At 42.7% G+C, this 19,100-nt stretch overlaps 1 protein-coding gene across 1 annotated transcript in view; it reads left to right on the top strand.

Annotated features, from left to right (window-relative positions):
• The first annotated feature begins 317 nt into the window (after positions 1–317).
• Positions 318–19,100, top strand: part of RBBP7 (RB binding protein 7, chromatin remodeling factor) — a 25,898-nt gene continuing 7,115 nt past the window's right edge. The window contains exons 1-8 of the mRNA XM_029241203.1: positions 318–688; positions 1,502–1,646; positions 7,320–7,465; positions 11,043–11,216; positions 12,372–12,487; positions 16,722–16,882; positions 17,649–17,775; positions 17,893–17,970. Of these exons, the coding sequence (XP_029097036.1) occupies positions 673–688; positions 1,502–1,646; positions 7,320–7,465; positions 11,043–11,216; positions 12,372–12,487; positions 16,722–16,882; positions 17,649–17,775; positions 17,893–17,970 (963 nt within the window). The 5' untranslated portion in view covers positions 318–672. The remainder of the gene's footprint in view (positions 689–1,501; positions 1,647–7,319; positions 7,466–11,042; positions 11,217–12,371; positions 12,488–16,721; positions 16,883–17,648; positions 17,776–17,892; positions 17,971–19,100) is intronic.

The following is a 19,100-nucleotide window of genomic DNA, read 5'->3' as shown; positions in this document are numbered from 1 at the left end:
ATTTTGCTTGGCTAAGCGGCGGCAGCCTCCCTGCCCCCTACCCCCACCGCCACGGCCACGGCCGCTGCAAGCAGCCACGCCCCGCGGCCTCAGGGCTCGCCGCCCCGGGGCTCGCAGCCCCCACGCAGCTTGCAAGCCGCGCCTCCTTTCGCCCCACCCCCGCGCGCCCCATCCGCCCCCGCGGCCGGCCCTGGGAGCGCCGGGCGAGTCCTTGCGCCTGCGCCTCGCCAACTTCCTGCCGCGGAACGCCCCGCCCACCCCTAGAAGCCCGCCTCCGAACGCCGCGTGAAACCTGCCTGCCGCACGTTATTGGTCGAGGCGACGAAGCCGTCGGCTCCCAGGCCCGCCTCGCCACCGCCTCTCACTTTTCCCAGGGCGGATGCGCCTGCGCTCAGCTGCCTGGGCGGGCTGGGAGGCGCGGGTTGAAAAGTCTCGTTCCAAGTTTGGAGAGAGAGAGAAGAGCGCCTCAGACCTCGGTACCCGTAAGCGGGGAGGAGGTGAGAGAGAAGGACGCAGCGTCTGGGGAGCACCCAGGCTGTAAGACGGAGCTCAGGCTTCGAGAGCTAGAAGTGTGTGACGTGCCTGGGAAAGGCAGGAGCGCCTGCGGTTGGGCTGCTCTTGGCTAGCAAGGGGAGTCCGAGGAGGCGGCGAGGGGCGAACACCCGACGCAAGATGGCGAGTAAAGAGAGTAAGAGGCCCTGCGGGGCGGCGCGCGGCGGGGGGCGGCGGGCGTGCGAGGCCGCGGCACGCGCCGGCGAAAGGCGCGAATTGGCGTGAGGAGCAGGGGGCGGGGCCGGGCGCGAGGCTCGGCGCGCGGCTCGAGGGGCCTACGCGGGACGGGGCCGCAGCGCGGAGGGCTCCGAGCACTTCCGGAGCCGGGCGTGGGGCCGCGGGTTGGGCCCCCTTCCCGCCACCCTCCCCTCCCGCCACCCCCCTCCAGCGGCGACGCTCCCTAGGCCCCCGGGCGGAGGCGGCCTCTGCCGCCGGAAAGCGGGCACGGCGCCTCCTAACACGCGCGCGCGTCGACCGCCTCGGGGTCGCGGCCCTTGTCCGGGGGATTCTGGAACCCGCTGGCTTATGGCTGCCGACGCGGGCTTCGTGGGATCAGAGGCCTCTCCTGGTGGGGGATGGAGGGAGCGGGCTGATGGGTTTCTGCTACACGTGGATTCGTCTCGCCGGGTGGGTCGGGGAGGTCCTGTACATACGGGTCGTCATCTTGGAACAGGTGCGAACAGCTGTAACCTGCAAAACAATTGCGTTGTCTGTGTAATTACCCAATTTTGTATACGCAGGCGGTATTGATTTTAAAGTGCAAAAAAATAAGCTCCCTGGTGTTAATATTCTCTCCACGTTCTGGAAGAGCAGTTGGTTGTTCGTGTCCAAATTAGAGATAAAGGGAAAGAGGAGATTAGGTGTGGTCGTCTCGAGGTGACCTCCAGTGGAGATTGTGACTCCGATTCCTCTCAGCCACTTAATCGTGTGGGCTTTCTCCAAATTTCAGTGTTTGAAGATACTGTGGAGGAGCGTGTCATCAATGAAGAATATAAAATCTGGAAGAAGAATACACCGTTTCTGTATGACCTGGTTATGACCCATGCTCTTCAGTGGCCGAGCCTTACCGTTCAGTGGCTTCCTGAAGTGACTAAGTAAGGGTTTCTGGCAACTTTTATTTCGCATAAATTTAACTATTGACTTGAATTTCCTAGGGTTTTTTTTTTTGGCGTTTTATACATAGAACATACGCAAGTAATCAATTTAGACCTTGTGTGATGTGGCAGGTGATTTTTATTTTCAGGACTTAAGCGATTTATGGGGTGGTTTCTGACGTATAAATGTGGCGTTAAAAGGGGACAAAGAATCTTTTGTGAGATTAAGGATATATGTAGGATGCACTGGATATATTTGACATTTCGTGGACTTAAATATAGATCAGCATTTCTTTGGGCCCCAGACTAATGGATTTCTTAATAACTTTATGGGAAAATAGCATGTGCACAGAAAAGTGCACAAATCATAAGCGTGTGGCTTGATGAATTTTTACAAAGTGAATACACCCTTGTAACCAGCCCCCAAGATGAATACGTCTTAATTGGCAAAGGTGAAGAGAATTTAGCAGCAGTTCACCAACGAAAAGGTGGTGGTGTTGGCTTATAGTATGGGATACACTTTGAGGTTGCTGTTGGTTTTTATAAGAGTGTTCTTTGCACCTCTTTGTAAAATTTCTCTGGTAATAATTGCTGACATTTATTGAGCACTTAGAACAGGGCCTGGCGCATGTGAAGAGCTTTATGTCCTATTATTTGGTTTAATACAACAGTACAATAATTACTTTTTATCATTCTTTTTTTAAAATCATGTGGAAACTGGGGCTGAGATATGACATAACATGCCCCAGGTCACACAGCTGGTAAGTGGTGGAGCAGGCTTTCAAACCCAAACCAGGTGGCCCCAGAGTTGAGGCAACCTCTGCACTAGGTTATCTTTCTCATACTTTTCCTAGTAGGAACTTGGCCTTGTACTTTTTTTTTTTTTTTAAATATAAATTTATTTATTTATTTATTTTGGCTGCGCTGGGTCTTCATTGCTGTGCGCGGGCTTTTCTCTAGTTGTGGCAAGCGGGGGCTACTCTTTGTTGCGGTGTGTGTGCCCTTGTACTTTAAAAGTGTATTAAATTTTGAGTATTGTGAGCATATAACTTAATGAGGATTAATCAAACTCTAGAGAGGGGATTTTGCAAGAACTTTTAAAAATAAGAGTAAATTACCTTCATATAAAACTTCATATGATGGCCAGATTTTCCATATGTGAACATTGACTTCCATACAGTTAGGGACTTCCACTGGGCCTCCCCAAAATCTCAGTGTAAATGTGCAGATGTGGGAAGAAGAGCCAAGAACTAAATAGTGGAGGTTTCTAATCCTTGACATTTATAACTTTGACCATCAAATGCTTAAGGGTATTGAGGTTCTGGTTTAGAGCATCATGTGCATTTGACTCTTTGTGTCTTCCTGTTAAGCAGATGATTTACATTCGCTTGGATCTTTTTGACCTACTCTAACTGTAGAAAAGAGCCGAGGCTTTAAAGTTAGAGACGCGAGTTTGAATTCTGCCCCTTGCTTCTTAGCTTTGTGAATTAGGGCAAGTTGGTCAGTCTCTATCCTGGAGTAGTCTGGTCCGTAAATGGAGGTGCTCATGGTTCTGACAGCCTACACTTGAGGAAGTAAATAAGATCGTGCATGTTTAAGTGCTGGCGCAGAGTGAGTACACAGTAAATGGTGACTGATGGTAATTCTCCCACCCTTTCCTATTCAGAAATCATTTGTTAGGGTGGAATATCTCTCTTTTTCCATTTGTATTTCAATGAATGCTGTTTACTGAAGTCTTTTTAATTTATTTATGTTAACATCTTCATTGGAGTACAGTTGCTTTACAATGGTGTGTTAGTTTCTGCTGTATAACAAAGTGAATCAGCTGTACATATACATATATCCCCATATCTCCTCCCTCTTGCGTCTCCCTCCTCCCACCCTCCCTATCCCACCCCTCTAGGTGGTCACAAAGCACCGAGCTGATCTCCCTGTGCTATGCGGCTACTTCCCACTAGCTATCTACCTTACATTTGTTAGTGTATATATGTCCATGCCACTCTCTCACTTTGTCACAGGTTACCCATCCCCCTCCCCATATCCTCAAGTCCATTCTCTAGTAGGTCTGCGTCTTTATTCCCGTCTTACCCCTAGACTTTTTTTTTTTTTTAGATTCCATATATATGTGTTAGCATACAGTATTTGTTTTTCTCTTTCTGACTTACTTCGCTTGGTATGACAGACTCTAGGTCCGTCCACCTCACTACAAATAATTCAATTTCGTTTCTTTTTATGGCTGAGTAATATACTGAAGTCTTTTTAAAATGTTACCTGTAACATATTTTGCGTAAAGATTTTAAAATTATAGATCTGTGTATATCAGCCCAGATATTACTTTTTTAAAAAATTTATTTATTTTTTATTTTTATTTTTGGCTGCTTTGGGTCTTTGTTGCTGTGCGCAGGCTTTCTCTAGTTGCGGTGAGCAGGGGCTACTCTTCTTTGCAGTGTGTGGGCTTCTCATTGCAGTGGCTTCTCTTGTTGTGGAGCATGGGCTCTAGGCACATGGGCTTCAGTAGTTGCAGCACACAGGCTCAGTAGTTGTGGCTCAGAGGCTCTAGGGCCAGGCTCAGTAGTTGTGGTGCACGGGCTTAGTTGCTCCATGGCATGTGGGATCTTCCCAGATCAGGGCTCGAACCCATGTCCCCTGCATTGGCAGGCGGATTCTTAACCACTGTGCCACCAGGGAAGCCCCCCAGATATTACTTTTATATTAACACTTAGGAACTTAACAGAAAATACTTTTAACTAAATTATATATTCCATGGTGTTCTTTGCATGCAAAGAAGTGGGATCTGGTTGTGGCACGTGCAGTGGCTCTGGGAATGCAAGAAAATGCCAGCCAGCCTGCATTCTTGGGTGTTGAGGACGGCTGTCTGGTGCTTTGCAGGGTTCTGTTTGGGGTATGAAGGGACTGTGATTGTGTTTCGTCACTATGTAGGACAGTAAAAATGTTGGCTACTCTTATAGCCTGGCTCTTTGAGAGATAGGCTCTACTCAACCTCATCAGGCTGGCCTTCTGCCTACATACAGCATGCTTCCGAATGATTACTTGCACTTTCTAAGCTGTTGTCCTGAAATTCACTTAGGTGATCATCCATATAATTGATTTGGCTCTTTAAACTTTTTATTTAGGTATTTCTAAGAAATTATTTTTCAAAACTGCTAGATCATTATTTCATATCTCTTAATTGGATAATTTCTTAAACATGTTAAGACTTACTCTCTACCTAAAAACCTGTGTATACGTTCAAACTCAGATGATACAAAACTGCGTAAGTCCCGCTTCCACATCCTCTATGCTCCTAGTTCCCTTATCCAGAGCGGAGGCAGTCCTTGTTTGCGATTTCTTATCCATCCTGCCGGCATGAAGAAGTACATGCTATGTCCCTCCATCTTTTTTTCTTGTAGCAAGTTGTTGACTTGACTTTGCATCTTAGTTCCCTGACCATGCCCCCTGCAGTGGAAGCATGGAGTCCTAACCACTGGACTACCAGGGAATTCCCAATTCACTTGACTTTTTAATTAGAAGTTTATATTGGAGACTTTTTTCCTATCAGCATACTTATATATATGTTCTTTTGTTTTAAGGGCTCCATAAAATTCCATTTATGGATATACTATAATTTATGTCACCAGTTCCTTATTGATGGATATTTGTTTTCAGTCTTTCGCTGCTTCAGGCAATGCTACTGAGAATAACCTTGTGATAATCTGTGGTTGTTGGGTGAATGTCTTAGCAGTAGAGTTAAAGTGGTCAAAGGATTCTGGCACTGAAAATGCACAAGGTCTTTTATAATGAGTGCTTCTGCAGCCTTAGGTGCATCCAGTATTGGAGGAAAATAGATATTGATTGGCTCAGGAAAATAGGCTTGTATTTTAATGATGGAGATGAAAGAATTTGTAGTAAAAAGAAAAATCCTTATGTGATGATCGGGTCAGGGGAAAACAGAATAATTGAATTTTAGAGTCAAAAGGAGTTTTTCAGACCCTCTAGTCCATCTGTGGTCCTGCTCCTTAGAAAGGTCATATGATGGATTGACGTGTTTAACCTGTAACTTTACCTGCTGGTCTTAGTTTTTTCTGCTTAATGCCATTAAAAAGAAGTCACTTTCTTCCTTTTATGTCAGTCCTAACATTGCTCTGTGCTGCCTCCTTTCTCTCAAGTATTCCTATTTCTTTTCAAACGGTTCTCATGAGATATGTTTAGGTTCCCTTTCATTTTAAGCCACTATTCCTTGTAAAGGTTTCATTTTGTCCAAATCCTCCTAAAGTACATTGCTAGAGCCTAATTTTCTAAGTGTGGTTTTTCCAGTTAAAAATAAGTGAGTGAATGCTCATGTGTTTTGCCTTCTTCCCTATATAAGTTCATCTCAGATGAAATTAATTATCTTTTTTGATAGCCACGTCGTATTCTTGGTCACTGAATGTACGTCGACTCAGACCCATGTCTTTTTTCAAATAAACTGCTGTTGCTTAGCCATGGCTGCCTTATTCTTTTCTTGGAGTTTTTGTGTATTTATTGCTGTTTTTTACCCTAAGCCAAATATTGGTAAAATTTCATCTTGTATTTTTTAGTTATTAATAGATTTTTAAAAATAAATTTATTCACTTTTATCTGTGTTGGGTCCTTGTTGCTGCACGTGGGCTTTCTCTAGTTGTGGTGAACGGGGGCTGCTCTTTGTTGCGGTGCGCGGGCTTCTCTTTGCTGTGGCTTCTCGTTGCGGAGCACCGGCTCCAGGCGCGTGGGCTTCAGTAGTTGTGGCTTTCGGGCTCTAGAGCACAGAGTCAGTAGTTGTGGTGCCCAGACTTAGATGCTCCGTGGCATGTGGGATCTTCCTGGGCCAGGGCTCGAACCTGTGTCCTCTGCATTGGCAGTCAGATTCTTAACCACTGCGCCACCAGGGAAGCCCAGTTATTAATAAATTACATGCCTAGAAGTAACCCACAAACCTTTTTTTCTAAACCACTGAATCCTTTGTGCAACTGAAATTTAGAAACAGATAAATAGTCTAGGCTGTCTGATGCTGGGGCCCAGAGTCTTACTTCTCAGCCTTCCTTACTGAGATGGGACCATGGAACACAGGTGAAAATTGCTCTTCTAGATAGTACAAATGGGAAAGCATTGTTAATAGATCCAGATGCAGAATCATTGCTTAAGCATTGTTAATAGATGCAGATGCAAAATCATTTCTTGGACCAGGGTGCCAAGAGGTATCAGTGATTTCTTCAGCCACAAAGTGAGTTTCCACAGAATAGGGTAACAAAGACCCGCCTCCCCTCTCCCATAAAAATGAGAATGCCTATTTTATAAGCTTTAAGCACCATAAATATAAACAAGAGGTTTTCACATAGTGCCATTTTCACTCATAACCTGTTGTTTAGGTGAAGAAACTGAGGCCCACAAGGAAGTTGTGATTTAAGGAATTGCATATAACTAATTTTAGTTTGAGCCAGGATTTAAACCCAGTTTTTCTGACTCAGCACTTTATTTTTTCCGTTGTACTTTGTTGCTTCTTACTCGGAAACCAGAAACAACTAGCGTGTTTAAAATTGAAGATTTTTTTTTAGGCAAGAAGTCATGATTTATGAACATGGGGATGGGTGATGGACTGGATTTGTTAGCAACTGATTTCTTAAAGGATTAGTATGACTTTCTTTCTTTCCTAAACAGACCAGAAGGAAAGGATTATGCCCTTCATTGGCTAGTGCTGGGGACTCACACATCTGATGAGCAGAATCATCTCGTGGTTGCTCGAGTCCATATTCCGAATGATGATGCACAGTTTGATGCTTCCCACTGTGACAGTGAGAAGGGTGGTAGGTATACCATATATTCCAGCATTGGTGTCAAGGAATAGGCCTCTAATTATATGCTATTAAAACGTTGTACTAATATCTTTTGGCCCAGCAGTTTAACTTCTAGGACTTTATCCTACAGAACTACTCACCCACATGTGCACAAGGATTTTACAGTAGCAGTATTTGCAAGATTGAAAAATTAGGCTCAACCTAGCAACCCAGATGTTAGTTCATAGGAAGTTGGTCAAACACATCATGGTATGTTTGAAATACTGTGCAGCAGTTACTAAGAATGACCTAACTTTGAATTTTACACACAGACAGGGAGATAAATCTGTATGCACTGGTATGGAAAGGTTTCCAAAATAAAGTGAGTAACTGGTATGTGTGATTATAGTAACTGTTTTGGTAACAGTAAGAATATGTGTTGGTGTAGGCATAGGAAAAAGTCAGGAGGCATTTACACCAAACAGTTAATAGTGGGTTTTTTATGGAAGCTGTTGACTCCCATCCCCCAATCCAAACATACATTCCCCTGTTTTGGTATTCCCACAACCACCCAAGTTTGGTGATTTTGCTAGGAGGACTCACAAGACTCAGCAGATTATGCTCATGGCTGAAGTTTGTTACAATGAAAAATACAGAACAAAAGCAGCAGGAAAAAGATAAGCATCAGGGAGTCTACAGAGGTCCAGCACAAGTCTCATCCAGGGCCACACAGGATGTGCTTTCCCTCTGGCAGCAAACGACAGGGACACGTGTGGACTATCTCTGCTCAGGGACACCCATTCGAGGGTCAGGGTCTCAGTCTTTCATGGCGGTTGGTTTTGTAGGCACATCATATTGGCAGCCAGCCATGACAGCTGAACTCGGGACCCCCCCCCCCCGTAATGAAATCAGGTGCATATCATCAGTCTTGATATTTGTGCAAAGCAACCCTGACAGACTGGTACAGCATGGTCCCTTGCTTCAGGTGTACACCACAAAATCAACCCATCAGTGACATCGAGAACATTCTGAGGTCATGGTCCCAGGAGTTGGTCAAGGGTCAGTCATGGGCCCAGTGTCCGTCAGAACTGTGAGGGCTAAGCAACCAGACCTGCTGGGTTAGTGGTTTCCCCACAGCCCCAAATGGTTGAATAGAGCTTTCTTATTGAAAATAAAATTCTACTTTTTAGCTAAAGTCCTGCCACCCCTACTCCATTCCTCCTTGTTTTCTTCTCCAGAATTCATCACCGTCCTGAAATTAGTGTGCCGTTTTCAACTATTTGTATTTTTATTATTCATACAGTAATAAACATACATAATGTTGTTTTGCAGTTCGCTTTTTTCATTCAGTTTTGTCTGTGTATACTATGTAAATGTCTAGGTCATTCTTTTAACAACCGTATAGTATTCCATTATGCTTAAACCTCAATTTATTCTATCAAGGGGCAGTTGGATTGTATCTGTGTGGGTGTTTTGCTGTTATGAGCAATGCTTCAGTGAACATCTTTGTTCCATCTCCTCGTACACGTGGGAGAATTTATGTAGTGGAGTGGAATTGCTGAGTTGTGTGGTATATTCATTGTCAACCTAAAATAATATAAACCTTTTCCAAAATGATTTACTCAGTTTACCACTTCCACAATTCATAGTCCATTACCCTACAACCTTATGCATTATTTCTGTAAATATTGTTGTAATCAGAAAAATTTTAATGGCTGTTAGTCCTAAACTATGTACTTAATTGGACTTTCAGCTTAAGAATTAGTCTCTGTGCATGATACATGGAGATATTGTTTTTAGTAACTTGTCCAGTGAATTACATTCTAACAAGTGACTACAGTAATTCACAGTTAACACCTTTTAAAATTTTCAGTTATGGTATTTTTAATGGATACTATTGTCATTAAGATAGTGATTTTTCAAGCTTTTCCTTTTGAGTTTGAGAAAACAAAGCCCTGTGTACACAGTAAATCTTACCTGGAAGCCCAGTTTTTATTAAAGGAGAGCTGTTGAGTTTGTTTTCACTAAAGGAATTTGGAAACTTGAGTATCTTTGTAGCAGAAGGGTGAGAAAGAATCCTTGGGGTCCACGGTGGTGGGAGATTGAAAATATAAAAGCGGCAGCTTTGGAGCAGGGTCTCTGGTGGTGGCAGGTGATAGGATCAGGAGGGGTGTCTTGGAAAGGCTGGGGCATTTTCTTCCATTGACTCGATGGGAAGGGGAAGTGCTAAGAGGGAAATGGGTGATTGCGTATGGTTGTGTGAGAGTTGTTGTGTGAAATGGGCTATGACTTTGAGCCTCAGAAATAGTAAGCAGTGTTTGCCATAGAGAAGAATGGCTAAATTCTTCCCCCCACCCCCCCAACCCCGGCCCCGTGGCTTGCGGGATCTTAGTTCCCCAACCAAGGATCAAACCCGGGCCCCGAAGTGAAAGCACTGAGTCCTAACCACTGGACCGCCAGGGAATTCCCAAGAATGGCTAAATTCTGATAGTAAGGCATGGGAGCTAGTGTTGCTTGAGCATTCCCACATAGCAGGGCCTGGCTGAAACTGAGAAAAGGCTTACTGCTTTCGGTGTGTTTTCGCCAGGCCCCAGCCAGTCTGTTTTAGTTGTTACCTGCCTGGTTTCATTAGGCATTTGAGTTAGTGTTACTTGACCTGAGACACAGGGTGAGCTGAAAAGGAATGTGCAAAGGAGAAGAGATATAGGTCAGGAAGAAGTAACAGTTATAATGTGAAGCCTCCGAATTTTTTCAAGTCAGCAACTAATTCAGATTTGTGTCTACGAGCACAAAAGAGAAAATGTTCTTGTTTGCTCTTATCTGCTTAGATGTTCTCTACTTGTATTCTTTCTGCTATCACCTTGCTTCTGCTCCGAAGTTACACTTTTTATGTGGCTTTCTCACTTTTCCAAGGCCTTTTTTTTTCCCCCAAGGCCTTTTTAGTAACTATTTAACATTGTAGTCATATTCCTACACCAGATAGGGAGGTTAGCCCACTCATTTTAGCTTTGGCACTCCACTAGCAGTTGAACCGACATGTTCAACTGGATTGAATATGTTCAAGGATTCTGGTGGAACTAATGTACGTGTGTGTGTGTCTGTCTGTCTGTCTTGGGAGTGGGTGGGTGTTAGTTGGATTTCCGATATGAGGATGTTTTTGACTTTAGACTCAAGGAGTGTTCATACTCCTGAGGATGAACCTGTCTTAATGAAACCTAAAATACATTTCTAATTTCAGCACTTCCAAATGAGTTGTATTTGAACTAAAAGGCTGAGGTGTGTTAATTGTGTGGTTATTTGAATTTTCGTGAATAATTACATCATCTTCACAACTGAAAGAAGGTGGTTTTTAAATGTTTTAAGTCCAAGGTGGAACTGAACTGCATAAAATAGGGATCAACATTTTCCAATTCACATGGGCTTCGAGAATAAATTAATTCTAAGTGGCAAGCGAGCCTATATTTCTGTGTTCTTGCGTGCCCTCTCTCCCTCTCTCTTGGCAATTTGTGTTGTATCCTGTCAGATTAAAATCTCAGGTTGATTAAACTGAGTGACTTGTGAATTTTAATCGTAAGTGTATGTGTTTATTTCTTTCTTCTCACATTAGAATTTGGTGGCTTTGGTTCTGTAACAGGAAAAATTGAATGTGAAATTAAAATTAACCACGAAGGAGAAGTAAACCGTGCTCGTTACATGCCGCAGAATCCTCACATCATTGCTACAAAAACGCCGTCTTCTGACGTGCTGGTTTTTGACTATACAAAGCACCCTGCTAAACCAGGTATGTAGTAATAAAGTCAGACCATTGCTTGACCCTTCTTCTTGATTCAAAATGATAATAACTTTGACGTCATTCAAACTAGTATACTCTAATTTTTAAAGGTTTAGAAATTGTTTCAGGGGTCCCAAAACCATGCCAAGTTCAGTGATTTAACAGAAGAACCTCACAGCAGGTTATTATATTCCTGGCTAAAGTTTATTAGAGCAAAGGATATAGAGCAAAAAAATGGGAATAAAAACTGGCTAAGGTTTATTACAGCAAAGGTTACAGAACAAAGACAGGAGGAGAAAGATGCACATCAGGCAGAGTCCAGAGAGGTCAGGCATAGACCTGTGAATCCTTCTCCTCTGGGGCCACATACCACAGGGGCATAAATATCTCTGCCCAGGGAAGCCCATTTGAGTCTCAGTGTCTGGGGATTTTATGGAGGTCTGGTCACACAGGTACATTCTGCTCTGTGACCAGCCATGGTAAGGGAAACTCAGGACCCCAGCAGTGAAGCCAGATGCATCATGAATCTTGCTCAACAATCCTACAGGTCTCGACAAGCTGCCACAGCATGCCCCACTGCTCTGGGCATACACAGCTTCATCAGACGGCGACATGAAGAATTTTGTGAGAGTCACATTCCCAGGGGCTGGCTAGGTCAGTCATGGTTGCAGGCTACCTTGGAGACATGCAAGGACTGAACAGCCAGACCTGCTGTGTTAACTGTTTCCTCACAAAAATGTTCTTAAAACTGGACTTGGAGCTGGGGTGGGTTGTCACCATGTAAATTTGTGGGCTGGTATAGTTTTCAGTATTTTGTGTTAGAGCTTAGTACTAGGTTTTGCAAAGGAACAAGTCATTTTATGGTCACGAAACCTGGTTTGCATTGAGTATTTGAAATGAAGCACAGAGAACAGCTTTTCAGGGAAGCAGAGAGAACAGCTTTTCAGGGTGGTCGTGGGTGAAACCAAGTCCTTGCTTATGTGTGGTGCTTTTCCAGGCATTATGATAAATGTTACGGCTCACTCAGGAGTGGGAATTTGCTCTTACCAGTTCTGATAAACAGATAATCACTTAGTAGTTAATGTATTTCTTTTTCTTTTTTTTTCTTTTCTTTTCTTTCCTCCTTTTTTTTTTTGTTTTTTTTTTTTTTTTTTTTTTTTTTAGACCCAAGTGGAGAATGTAATCCTGATCTTAGGTTAAGAGGCCACCAAAAGGAAGGCTATGGTCTTTCTTGGAATTCTAATTTGAGTGGACATCTCTTAAGTGCATCTGACGACCATGTGAGAAACCTATTCTTCCTAATCTACTCATGCACTGAGAGTTAAAGACTGTGTCACGGACAGCTCTGCACTGATGGAGACTAATAGATGAAAGGTTTTCTAAGATAATACTGATTGTTGTGATAACATTTCCACAGGATTTAGAGAAATGGTTATCACACTGCCCTTTTGGAGCCTTAGAATTCCACAAAGCTCTTTTGAAGCAGCCTTAGAGTGGAAGGAAAGTGGGCAAAAGGTGTCCCATTATTTAAAAGTGGACCTCTGTAATGGAGACTCTTTAAAGTGTTTGTGAGGCCTGATTAATATAAATTACATTTTAGTTTAGTTGTTTTTTGGTTTTTTGGGTTTTTTTATACTGTTTTTTAAGTGTACAATTCCGTAGGTTTTAGTATATTTACAAAGTTGTGAAACCATCACTAGTATCTAATTCTAAAACATTTGCATCAAATGTCACAAAAAGTAACTCCATACCCATTAAACAGTCACTCCTCACTCCTTCCTTCCCCCAGCTCCTGGCAACCACTAGTTTACTTTCAATCAATAGATTTGTCTTTTCTTGATATTACATATAAATGGAATCATATAGTATGCGGCTCTTTCTGTCTGGCTGCTTTTATTTAGCATTAATGTTTTCAAGGTTCATCCATGTGAAAGCAGTGTCGGTACTTCATCCCTTTTTATGGCTGAACAATATTCCATTATATAGATATACCACAATTTATTCATTTATCAGTTGGTAGACATTTGGGTTGTTTCCCTTTGGGGCTACTTTTGAGTATTGCTACTGTGAACATTTTTGTACAGGTTTTTGTGTAGGTATGTTTTCATTTCTCTTGGGTAGTCACCTAGGAGTTGAATTACTGAGTCATGTGGTAACTTTATGTTTAGCTGTTTGAAGAACTGCCAAAGTTTTCCAAAGCAGCTGCACCACTTCACATTCCTACCAACCATGTATGAGGCTACCAGTTTCTCCATGTCCTCACCAACACTTGTTATGGTCTGCTTTATTATAGCCATTCTAGTGGGTGTGAAGTGGTATTTCATTGTGGTTTTGACTTATATGTACTAATGGTGTTGAGCATCTTTTCATGTGCTTACTGGCCATTTCTGTACCATCTTTGGAAAAATTTGTATTGAAATCCTTTGTCCATTTTCATTTTGTATTTCCTTGAGAGTGCTTTACATATCTAGATTCAAGTCCTTTATCAGATACATGATTTTGTAAAAATTTCTCCCATTCTTTGGGTTGTCTCTTCACTCCCCCCCCCCCCGGTACGCGGGCCTCTCACTGTTGTGGTCCCTCCCGTTGCGGAGCACAGGGTCCGGACGCGCAGGCTCAGCGGCCGTGGCTCACGCGCCCAGCCACTCCGCGGCATGTGGGATCTTCCCGGACCGGGGCACGAACCCGTGTCCACTGCATCGGCAGGCAGACTCTCAACCACTGCGCCACCACGGAAGCCCTCTTTTCACTTTTTTGATGATTTCCTCTGAAGCCCAGAAGTTTTAAATTTTGAGTTCAGTTTATATATTTTATGTCACTTTTGCTTTTGATACCATATCTAAGAAACCATTACATAATCCAGCATCACAAAAATTTACACCTATGTTTTTCCTAAGAATTTTACAGTTTTAGCTCTTATATTTAGGTCTTTGATCCATTTTGATATGGTGTGAGGTATAGAGGTCCAACTTCATCCTCTGTGTGTGGCTATCTAGCTTTCCCAGCCAATCTTTCCCTGTTGAGTTACCTTGGCATCTTTTAATATAAAGTGTTTTAATTAACAATGAAAAGTACCATACAAATGCAAAGTGATCTTGTTAATTTATTATAGATCAACGTTTGTAGCATTCTTGCCACTAACAGCCCCATATTTTCTTTCATGGTTCCCATGCTCTAAGCCTGAAGTGTCTGGTATGACTCCAAGTACAAGCCGAGAGTAGACTTCTGGAGCTTTTGAAAGCTCATGTAACTTGGCCACAGTTAGCATTTTATGTCAGCTTTGTGAGAGAAGGTTACTTGCCTTCTTCCTTAGTATATCCCCATACCTAGAACAGGGCCTGTCACATCACAGACCTTCTTTATTTGTCTGTTAATTGCAGTTTCTGTTCAGCTTTTTGAAATATTGAAAGTAGGCAATTGGCCCAATCAAGACTGTTTAGTTACAAGCAACCAAAACCAACTGTGGCTGATGGTTTGGTTTGGTTTTATTTTCTATAATTTTTCTCTACCTTTTTGTAAATTTTAAATTTTTACTATTTTTATTTTTTGTTTTTAAGGATATTCTTCAGGGGCATTTTCTGAGTGATCTTTTAAAAAAATATCTCTTTTAATTTGTTTTTAAAAAATAAATGTATACCCCTTTCACCTATTTCTCCCACCCTCCACCCCTGGCAACCACCAATCTGTTCTTTGTGTCTATGAGCTTGTTTTTTTGTTGTCGTTGTTTTTAAGTTTCCATATATAAGAGAGATCATGTGGTATTTGCCTTTCTCTAACTTACTTCGCTTAGCATACTGCCCTCAAAGTTCATTTTGTCACAGATGACAAGATTTCCTCTTTTTATGGCTGAGTAGTATTCCATTGCGTATATACAGCACATCTTTATCCATTCATGCATTGATGGATACTTAGGTTGTTTCCTTGTCTTGGCTATTGTAAATAATGCCACAGTGGACATGGGGGTGCATATATCTTTTCGAGTTAGTGTTTTCGTTTTCTTTGCATAAATACCCAAGTGGGATTGCTGGATCATGTGGTAGTGCCATTTTTACTTTTTTGAGAACTTCCATAACTATTTTCCTTGGTGGCTGCAAAGATGGTGCTGGCTGATTTAAACAGAAAAGTAATTGATTGGAAGGGCCTTGGGTAGGGTAGCTCACAGAAGTGCTGTGGCGGCTAGAAAATGGTCTGGAAAAGAGGGGAGGCCGGGTCGTTGACCCAAATTAGGCCAGTGAGGATGTCATTCTTGCCACCCTTGGAAAGTGGATGTAACACCCTCGCCCTCCAATCATCAGAACAGATTCTCCTTTTGTTGCTGTTCACAATTCGAAGACCTGGTCAGATGATTGAGCCCATGTCATGTTCTTGCAACCATGCTCCAAGGGAGGCTGGGAAGCAAGGGTCTACCTCAGTTCTCTGGAAGGAAGCTTTCCTTTGTTTCCCTCAAAGTGAACATCCTCCCAACAGGGAGGATGGGTTATGCTCAGGAACTTAACTGCTAGTACTTTCTGAAGACACCAGGCTGGGAGTTGCTAGTCATAATTAATGGCTGACGTTTCCCAAGGGCTCCACATATGCCAGGGATCTTGCTAATGTTCCCAGGATCCTTCTGAGGTGAGGAACAGGTGATGGCAAGAGTTCCACATGTTCCGTCTCTTCCGTGCATGTAAATTGTGCAAGTACCAACAGAGACTAAGGGCCATGTGTATTATGTAACAGAAACCCTTTCAGGTAAAAAAAAGTGATTTATAAAGAGGTGAAGCTGATACTAGTGTCAGTGGAATTAGGTCGAATATAGCTTAATGGAATTACCGCTTGTTTTAAACCATTGAGATGAGAATCATTGCGCTATAGCTTGCAGTATTTTTTCATAGAAACTTAAGACTTTTCTCAACTATTTTTATGATGAGATGTTAAGAAGAGACTCAACTCCCAGAGCCTGCTGATCTGTGATCTTTGAGGTCTGGGCAGGCCCTGTGGCATCTTCCAGTAGCCTCATAGGGGTTCCTAGGTCATTCACCTTTTGCACTTCCTGGTGTGTGTAGTGGTTTCTGCCATGAAGTGAGACTTGGCCAAAGGCTTTTGCTTTTTAAGAGGCGTATTTTAGTTTTAATTCCCAGTCTCCCAACCCAGCGTTAAGTTTTAAGATGTGCATTTCTGTTCAGTAGATACCGAACACCAGGCTGTCAGTGTTGTGTTGTGTAATCTGGGTGAATTTTAGATACTTGACTGAATGTATGTAGGTGGAAACTCTATCGTGAATTTCTTGCCTGCCACCATGCTGTCTTCCTGTCCCCATTACACTGTATCTTCCTTGCCCTCTGCATCTCAGATTGTGGAAGCTGTACCAATACACTCTTCTGTTTATGAAGCTTTACTTTTGTTTATATTTCCTCCTCGTGTTTATTTGTAACTTTTATATAGTTAAGTAGTATTGTTTTTAATAAAGGTGTTTTAAATAAGGTGTTAGCATTTAAATTCAGTATCTTATAACTTGTTTTGTTCCTTCTTCAGACTGTCTGTCTGTGGGATATTAATGCAGGACCAAAGGAAGGCAAAATTGTGGATGCTAAAGCGATTTTTACTGGCCACTCGGCTGTTGTAGAGGATGTGGCCTGGCACCTGCTGCATGAATCATTGTTTGGATCTGTTGCTGATGATCAGAAACTTATGATGTAAGGTGGAAAATTCAGTGGGGTCTCATTATATGGGTGTCCTGAATGGCCATCAGTGATTGTGGTGGCCTGTGGTTTGATTTCTTTTTTTTGTAATTATGTCTTGGCCTTCAAAAAAGAAAAAAAATAGCTTTAGTGAGGTATAATTGACATAATAAACTGCAAGTAGGTATGGCCTTTTTACATAAAAGTTACTGTGCTGTATGGTTGAACACAACTTTTTATTTAGAAAAAGAAAGGAAAACAGGTATGTACACACAAAGAAACATGCTTAGGGCAGTGGTATGTATCAAAATTGGGATCAGGGTGGTTTGCATTGAAGTTGAGGGAGAGAGTGATTGCATCAAGGCATGGCCACGGGGCTGCATTCAACTGCCTGGAATGCTTTTTATCTCATAAGCTAATATCTGAGGCAAACAAAGCAAAACACGGAAATTTGACAAGGCTATGTTGTAGGTATCAAATTGTTACATTTTTCTTCATGTAGTATTTTGTGTACACTTGAAATAGCTGGTAATCCAGACAGGAACCTAAGGAACAAGAAAGCAGAAATAGCCCTAGTTTGTTTTGTGCAGGTTTAGCACATATCAGTTAGTGGTTGGAAGTCCAACTCTGCGTGGTTGGTGTCCCTGAAGGGGCGAGTTAGCGAGAGAACAGTGGCGTGGAGTGGTGCTGGTGTGGGCGCCGAGCGTTGGGGAGAGAGGCTGGGTCGGGTTGAGCAGCCTGCTCGTGTGCTATGTGCCTTGCTTGTACCTTTGTGTTTTAGATGGGACACCAGGTCCAACACCACCTCCAAGCCGAGCCACCTGGTTGATGCGCACACCGCTGAGGTCAATTGCCTGTCGTTCAATCCCTACAGCGAGTTCATTCTCGCAACTGGCTCTGCGGATAAGGTTTCTTAAGTTTTTGCATACTTGGTGTTTACAAACCCAGTGGTCTTGTTACTGCAATATTTTAAAATTCTTATGTAAAGTGCATAAATGAATTCCTTTTCATTTATTTTTCTTCAGACTGTAGCTTTATGGGATCTGCGTAATTTAAAATTGAAACTCCATACCTTCGAATCTCATAAAGATGAAATTTTCCAGGTATGTGACAGTTTTCTGATATCTGACAGATTTTAGTAACGTTTTGGTAGAGGGAAATCAAAAAATTTTTTTCTTTTATATCATGGTCAGTGGGCATTGTTTTTTTGTTGTTGTTTTGTTTTTTTTGGCCAAACCTCGTGACTTGCAGGATCTTAGTTCCCCGACCAGGGATTGAACCCACGCCCTCGGCAGTGAAAGCGTAGAGTCCGAACCACTGGACTGCCAGGGGAATCCCTGTTTTTTATTTTTGAAAGCTCCTCTTCTCCTGTGTAAGTTAACTAGTGAGAAATAACTTGGAGCTTTTTAGAAACTATTAGTTCAGAAGTAGAAGGAAAAAACCTTGCAAAATAGGATCAGTTTAAAAAGTGAAGGGAGTTCCCTGGTGGTCTGCTGGTTAGGATTCGGCACTGTCACTACTATGGCCTGGGTTCAGTCCCTGGTTGGGGAACTGAGATCACACAAGCCGTGTGGCACGGCAATCAATCAATAAAATAAGTAAATAAAATTTTAAAAAGTGAAATCCAGAGATTCTTCCCTTAAGGTATATCAGCATGGTGGGTCCTCTAGTGAAAAATATCTTGTATGTGGTTTAAAACAGAGATTTGCATAGGCTAAAATATACTTCATTGAAAATGTTAAAAGCTTCTGGGATGGTTTTGGGGCTGAATAAGTTTATTTGGACCCCTAGCTGAGTTTCCTTGTGTTGGGGAGTATGACCTTCCTGGGGGAAAGCTGAGGAGATGGTCCAACAAAATTGAGTTATTTGCAGTGAGGTGGATGGACCTAGAGTCTGTCATACAGAGTGAAGTAAGTCAGAAAGAGAAAAACAAATACCGTATGCTAACACATATATATGGAATCTAAGAAGGAAAAAAAAAAGGTCATGAAGAACCTAGGGGTAAGACGGGAATAAAGACAGACCTACTAGAGAATGGTCTTGAGGATGTGGGGAGGGGGAAGGGTAAGCTGTGACAAAGTGAGAGAGTGGCATGGACATATATACACTACCAAACGTAAAACAGATAGCTAGTGGGAAGCAGCTGCGTAGCACAGGGAGATCAGCTCGGTGCTTTGTGACCGCCAGGAGGGGTGGGATAGGGAGGGTGGGAGGGAGGGAGACGCAAGAGGGA

The sequence above is a fragment of the Monodon monoceros genome, unplaced genomic scaffold (genome assembly GCF_005190385.1).
Source record: "Monodon monoceros isolate NGI ecotype Baffin Bay Population unplaced genomic scaffold, NGI_Narwhal_1 Super_Scaffold_22, whole genome shotgun sequence".
Lineage (NCBI taxonomy): Eukaryota > Metazoa > Chordata > Mammalia > Artiodactyla > Monodontidae > Monodon > Monodon monoceros.
This window is presented reverse-complemented; position numbering and strand designations above follow the sequence as displayed.